This window comes from Hylobates moloch, unplaced genomic scaffold (assembly GCF_009828535.3).
Source record: "Hylobates moloch isolate HMO894 unplaced genomic scaffold, HMol_V3 SCAFFOLD_3, whole genome shotgun sequence".
NCBI lineage: Eukaryota > Metazoa > Chordata > Mammalia > Primates > Hylobatidae > Hylobates > Hylobates moloch.
The window spans coordinates 29,276,360-29,283,170 of NW_026652278.1; the positions used below are offsets into that span (position 1 = coordinate 29,276,360).

The 6,811-nt window shown below is 44.7% G+C and overlaps 1 protein-coding gene across 3 annotated transcripts in view; it reads right to left on the reverse strand.

Annotated features, from left to right (window-relative positions):
* GSTO2 (glutathione S-transferase omega 2) overlaps positions 1-6,811 on the reverse strand; it is a 36,155-nt gene that overhangs the window by 20,848 nt on the left and 8,496 nt on the right. For all 3 annotated transcript variants that reach the window (XM_032178370.2, XM_032178361.2, XM_032178379.2), the window contains exons 2-4: positions 4,140-4,404; positions 3,755-3,863; positions 650-872 (exon numbers count right to left, since the gene is read on the reverse strand). In XM_032178370.2, coding sequence (XP_032034261.1) covers positions 650-872; positions 3,755-3,863; positions 4,140-4,173 — 366 coding nt within the window. In that variant the 5' untranslated portion in view covers positions 4,174-4,404. The remainder of the gene's footprint in view (positions 1-649; positions 873-3,754; positions 3,864-4,139; positions 4,405-6,811) is intronic.

Consider the following 6,811-nt stretch of genomic DNA (forward strand, 5'->3'; position numbering starts at 1 on the left):
CAGTGGCTCACGTCTGTAATCCTAGCACTTTGGGAGGCCAAGGCAGGCAGATCACTTGAGGTCAGGAGCTCAAGACCAGCCTGGCCAATGTGGTGAAACCCCATCTCTACTAAAAATACAACAATTAGCTGGATGTGGTGGCATGTGCCTGTAATCTCAGGTACTCAGGAGGCTGAGGCAGGAGAATTGCTTAAACCCAGGTGGCGGAAGTTGCAGTGAGCCGAGATGGTGCCACTGCACTCCAGCCTGGGTGACAGAGCGAGACTCCGTCTCAAAAAATAAAAAAGCATCACCTTCTATGCATAATCTTCACACTCCATTACTTTTTACCTGAAGCCGGAGACATACTCCCTTTAAGGATCACCAGTTTTCAGTTCTTTCAGTATTCCTGCTTCAAGTCACATGGTCATTGCCATGTCATAACCATACCTCCTGAGCCTGCCAGTTGAAATGGAGAAGCACCTAGCAGTTAAGCCTTTAATATCAGTGGCCATGCTCTACCCTAATTCCATGCTAGCTAATCTCCTGAGGATCACATGGTATCGAAAGAAAACAGTTTCACCAATGATTTGGCTTTAAAATGGGTTGAGGTTTGGGAAAGACACGCAAAGTAAAATACAGTGTGAGTGGCTTTTTAAATTGAATATACCTTACAAAATAGCTCCAATAACATCTTTTGGCGAGCTCGTTCATAAGGGTCATATGGAAACAGCTTCCTTCCTGGATAAGCGTCATCCAGGTACTCACAAGCGATAACAGATTCATAGATCAGTTGACATTGGCTGGTCTCCAGGACAGGAATGTGGCCAAAAGGGTGCTTTGTATAGTACCATTCAGGCTTGTTTCTCAGGTTAATGTTGACCACTTCATGTCTTAAAAAGCAAAAGGAAAACAAGACAAAACAAAAATGAGAGGCATCTGCAGGCAGGCACTCTTCTTGAAAGCAGAAGCAATCAGTTTAAAAGTTAAAATTTGCAATTAGTTTTTTAAGGTTTAAGTTTTGTATAAAATACATGACATCATCATCTTCCTTCCTGCAGTAAGAAGTGTTGGATGTTTTCTATGCCTTATCTCAGTTGTTTCTCATAATTCCCCATGAAGTAGGCTCACCTCATAGGAAAGAAGACTCAGGGGGTTGAATCTCACACCCAATACCACTCACTAAGAAGTAGTAGAGCTGGCCGGGCACAGTGCCTCACACCTGTAATCCCAGCACTTTGGGAGGCTGGGGCAGGCAGATCATCTGAGGTCAGGAGTTCAAGACCTGCCTGGCCAACATGGCAAAACCCCGTCTCTACTAAAAATACAAAAAATTAGCCAGGCATGGTGGCGGGCACCTGTAACCCCAGCTACTCGGGAGACTGAGGCAGGAGAATTGCTTGAACCCGGGAGGTGGAGGTTGCAGTGAACTGAGATCACACCACTGCACTCCAGCCTGGGCAAGAAACTCCATCTCAAAAAAAGAAAAAAAAATGTAGTAGAGCCAGGATCACAGCCAGGCAGACAGACTCAGAGCTCACACACTTAACCATGACATGAGAGAGTTTAGTACATTTTAGAGCTTGAAAATACAAATCTGGTATTAACAGGTCACAACAGAATATGGTAAATGTTAACAATTAAGAGTATAAGTTTTGGCATCAGAATAAACAGTCTAGCTTGGGACCTTAACCAAATTCCTAACCTCTCTGTGCTCAGTGTCCTTAATTATAAAATGGGGCTAATAATTACATCCATCTCTTGGTTCTGTGGTGATGATCAAGTAAGGGAATATGTATAAAGTGTTTAGGACAGGCCGGGCGCGGTGGCTCACGCTTGTAATCCCAGCACTTTGGGAGGCCGAGGCGGGCGGATCACGAGGTCAGGAGATCGAGACCACAGTGAAACCCCGTCTCTACTAAAAATACAAAAAAGTTAGCCGGGCGTGGTGGCGGGCGCCTGTAGTCCCAGCTACTCGGAGAGGCTGAGGCAGGAGAATGGCGTGAACCCGGGAGGCAGAGCTTGCAGTGAGCCGAGATTGCACCACTGCACTCCAGCCTGGGCGACAGAGCGAGACTCTGTCTCAAAAAAAAAAAAAAAAAAAAGTGTTTAGGACAGTGTCTGGCACATAAGCATGCAATAACTTTTTAATTATTCTTCTAATTATTAAATGTTCAAATAATACTATTATTATTTAATGTTCACATAATAATACAATTATCATTTAGATAACTATAAAGTTACCAGAAGCATGAACATATGTTTAAAAAGATGAAAGGAAACAAATGGGAACGTTCATTGCTTAGTCTAGGAGATTGTCTTAAACCTACAGCAGAGGCTGGATGAGGTGGCTCACACCTGTAATCTCAGCAGTTTGAGAGGCCAGGGTGGGAGGACTGCTTGAGCCCAAGAGTTCGAGACCAGCATAGGCCACATAGCAAGACCTAAAGCAGTGGGTCTCAACCTAGAGCAATGGGTCTCAACTAGAAGTGATTTTTGGCCTCCTTCCCAAGGGACATATCACAGTGTCTGGAGACATTGTTTTGTTGTCACAACTGAAGGTAGGGGGCAGGGAAGGGGGACTCTACTGTCATTGAATGGGTAGAGACCAAGGATACTGCTAAACATCCAGCGATGGACAGGACAGCTTCTATCCCACCTCTCCAACAAAGAATTATCTGGCCCAAATTGTCAACAGTGCCAAGTTTGAGAAACCCTGACCTAAGGAAATACATCAGCTCCTAAGCTGATAATTTATCACCAAATGTGCAAAACATCCAGTTGTTATTTTCCTCAAAAAACAGGTAACCTTAAGGTCAACTTAATTTGAGCAAAAGGGAAGAATCTGGAAATACAGGCCCTACATACTCAACAAGGCGGATTTACATAATTTTATTTAAAACATCTCTATATTAGTCTTTGTATCTCTCTGACATGAGTCTGAAACTCTGAAGTCACCCCCTTGTGATGGACTCTCCAAGACAAGAGTCCGGAGCCTGGAGTGACACATTCTCAACACTCTAGCTTGGAGGCCAGCTGCATTATGCAGTCCACATCCCAGCAAAGCTGCTCTGCCCTCCAAACCCAGACCTGCAGGAGCTGGTTTTGCAAACTTCCTTCTGGAAGAATCTGTACCCATTTCTCAAGTTTTCAAGGTGTCTTGAAAACTTCCAGACACACCTCTTGATAGCAATTCCTTCTATTTCATTGTTTGGAAAGATTTGTTCATTCATTTAACAGACGTTTTTGGAGCATCCACTATGTGACAGGCTCTCTCCTAGCTCATGAATAAAAGAGACAGAGTTCCTACCCTCGAGAACGCACATGGGTGAAGGGGACCGGGGAGGGGAGATGGATGAACAAATAAGAAAATGCTGGATGCAGTAAGTTCAATAAAGAAAGGAAACAGAGGTGACCTAAGATGCCTGGGGTGTGGTGGGGGAACTACCTCTGTGGAGCAGTCAGGGGAGGCCTCAGTAGCCTTGGCTGTGCCCTTAAACATTCTGGGAGAGAACCAGTTCACCAGCCCCATCATTCAGACTACTCTGCGCTGGCCTAGAAGTTTCATGCATAGGCGTGACTCAGAAAAGGGCTCCGTATTTCAGTAGGGTCCGCTGAAAAAAAGCTCGCCCTTTGCTATTTGTTGACTTTGCCTCCTTAAAAAGGGACAGGGAGCCCCTTGTAAAATCTGAGCAGGGCGCCCCAGATGTTAAACATTCCCGGGCTCCTGTGAGGCGCTGGGTTTGCTCGGGGGCTCTGGGTTCCCACTTCTCACCTGATGTCTTTGGCCTTGAGGACGAGGCGGGTCCTGTGAGAATAGGGGCAGAACCTCATGCTGTAGATGCGGATCAGCCCCTCCGGGACTGGCCCTGGGGGCTGGCTTCCTGCAGAGCAGCGATGGAGGGGGACAGGGAAAGGAGAGGCTAGTCAGCCCGGTGAGGAAGGAGCTCACTCCCTTGCCCGGATCCCAAGATGGCTGTGAGCGCTCCAACTCCCAAGTCCCAGAGAGGACAGTGCTGCATGTGGCTTTTCTTCAGGAGAGCCCTCCAAGTCCCTTCCTGCCCCGCCGGTCTGCAGGCCAAGGCCAGGCAGCTCCGCCGAAGCCAACATTTTCTGTCACGCGGCGCCCCCAGATCGCGGACCCCATGGAGAGCACTCACCTTTCCCTAGGGTCCTGGTCGCATCCTCAGACATGGTCTCCAGGTGTTTGCGCAGCTCCCGGAGCTCACGGTCGCCGCCCTGTGGCTCGCCACCGCTGCCGCAGGCTCCAGAAACAGCTGCGCTCTGGCGCGCACCTCTTGCCCCAAATTTAATTTTTGAACTACTGGGCTCTGGCGGGGCAGAGGGGAAGCGATCTGGAGCAGGAGCTAGGGTAATTTAACCTGGGGAGACATCGCCCCAGATTTGGAAGCCCGAGAGTAGGAGCTGGCAAAAAACAAAACAAGACAAAATAACACCTGAAAAGCTCCCCCTTGCTCTGGACATGTGCTTAAAGCTTTGGAGGGGCCTCCTCTACATCAAGAATCCCTCAAGAATGGGCATTTAAACTCCAACATGGATTTCAAAGGAGTTTAATCAAAACTGACTAGGGTAACGCTGACTTTTTCTTTCCCATTCTGAATCTCTTGCATCACTAAGACAACTGGCCACTCTTCGGTAAATAAGTACAGCTTTAAAAAATAATAAGGCCAAACATTCTCATGATACAGCAACTAGGAAAGAAAAAGTCATTGGTGTTGAAATCTCACATACCCCAGAGAGTGAGTGCCTCCTAGACACCTTTGGTGTCTAGACAACTCACATTTTGCACCCTAGACACCTCAGTTGCCTCATCCCAGTCCTGGCCCTACTTGTGAGATTTTACCCAAGCTCTGAAAAACTGGCAATGAATAAAATTAAGATATCTGGAGGCAAGAACAATTTGTGAGCTCCCCTCTTCCCCAGCATTCATTTTTGAGAACACTCTTACTAGTTGCTAAGGATACACTGCCAACAGCCCAGCCATATAGGGGCCACTTGCACAGCTTTTCTGTTTACGTGAGATAATAGACGTGGCTTTGGCTCTGATGCTAAGCTGAGATCCTGAACTTCAGCAGGTAAAAAAACAATTCCTTAAATTTTCCAGAATTAAGCTGATGTGGGAATTGCTTGTAAATGCATTTTGTAGGATTAACAGATCATGAAGGAAAGAAAAATATTTTCTGTGTCTCACTCATACTGACTAAATTATTTCCATAGATTACTTTGATTCCTACAATTGCTCAGTCAGGCAACTCATATTATTCCTACTTTTCAAAACAGAAAACAGCTTCAGAAAAATGAAATTATTTGCCAAAAGCAACCAGCTAGTAGGGGTGAAGAACTTTAAAAGTCCAAAGCTTGACTCGTTGTCTTGACCTTTAAAACTGGTAACAGTGTTGGGAGGAAAGGATTTTAAGTCCAGGAAAAGATAGAGCACATAATGGCTGCTCAACAAATAATAGTTGAATCTAAATATCTTTTCTTAAAATGACAGAGCCTGATTATGTAGCTTATAATTGGGTACTGTTTGGCCTTTGGAGTTCCAGTCTATATAGAACTTCTTGGTTAATAATAGTGTTAACATTTTTTGCTAGTGAATAAGAATCTTTGCAAATCTTCAGAATAGTGACTCAACTACATTTTTTGCTGTCATTCAATGATTTCATGTGAAATAAGCTTAGATAATAATATGGAAAGTATTAACATTTTATAAGAATTAGGGAATGGGAAAAATGTTTCAATAAATGTTCTCTGAAAATAAAATGCATGTACGTTAGCAAGAAATCTGGTGTTGGAGAAGACATATTGGTTCCTGGCTTGCTACGCTGACAGATTTTCATTTAAGAAGACAGAGAAAGTAACAAGGTAACTTCTACTACTTTGGAGCTAATTCTGATCAAGAAGGACAAACTGGATGGTAAAATAGAAGCAAGAAACACAACCATGTCATCTTAGAGCTCCTGGTAGATAAGATGACTTCTGGGCATACACATGTATCCCTCATACAAACAAAGCAGATTTCAAGATAGTTGAGAGAAATATATCCATAGCCTAAAAAAGGCCATAAGAGGGTTGCAAAATCTCAAAATCAAAATAAATTATTACTAATATATATTTGGTGCTTCATGTGTATTGACCCAGTTAATTCTTAAAATAGTCCCATAACTGGGCCGGGTGCGGTGGCTCATGCCTGTAATCCCAGCACTTTGGGAGGCTGAGGCGGGCGGATCACGAGGTCAGGAGATTGAGGCCATCCTGGCTAACATGGAGAAACCCCGTCTCTACTAAAAACACAAAAATTAGCCGGGCGTGGCAGCGGGCACCTGTAGTCTCAGCTACTCAGGAGGCTGAGGCAGGAAAATGGCGTGAACCCGGGAGGCGGAGCTTGCAGTGAGCCGAGACTGCGCCACTGCACTCCAGCCTGGGCGACAGAACGAGACTGCGTCTCAAAAAAAAAAAAAAAAAGTCCCATAACTATTCTATTTTGATTCACTTTAAAAGATGAGTAAACTGAGACTAGCACGGTTAAGCACTTCTCAACTAGTAAGTGGAAGAGGGAGGACTAGGAACCCTGGAAATTTGACTCCAGCGGCAACAATCTCAACCAGTATCTTAGTCTTTATCAGATGCCATGAACTGAATGATTGGCAAATGTTTTTACATATATTAAACATTTTAGGCTTTTCAGGCCATCTGGTCTCAACTATTTAGTTCTACACTTGTCATGTAAAAACAGCCATCGATGATAAACAAATGGGTGTGGCTGTATTTATGGACACACTGAATTTGAACTTCATATATATAATTTTTT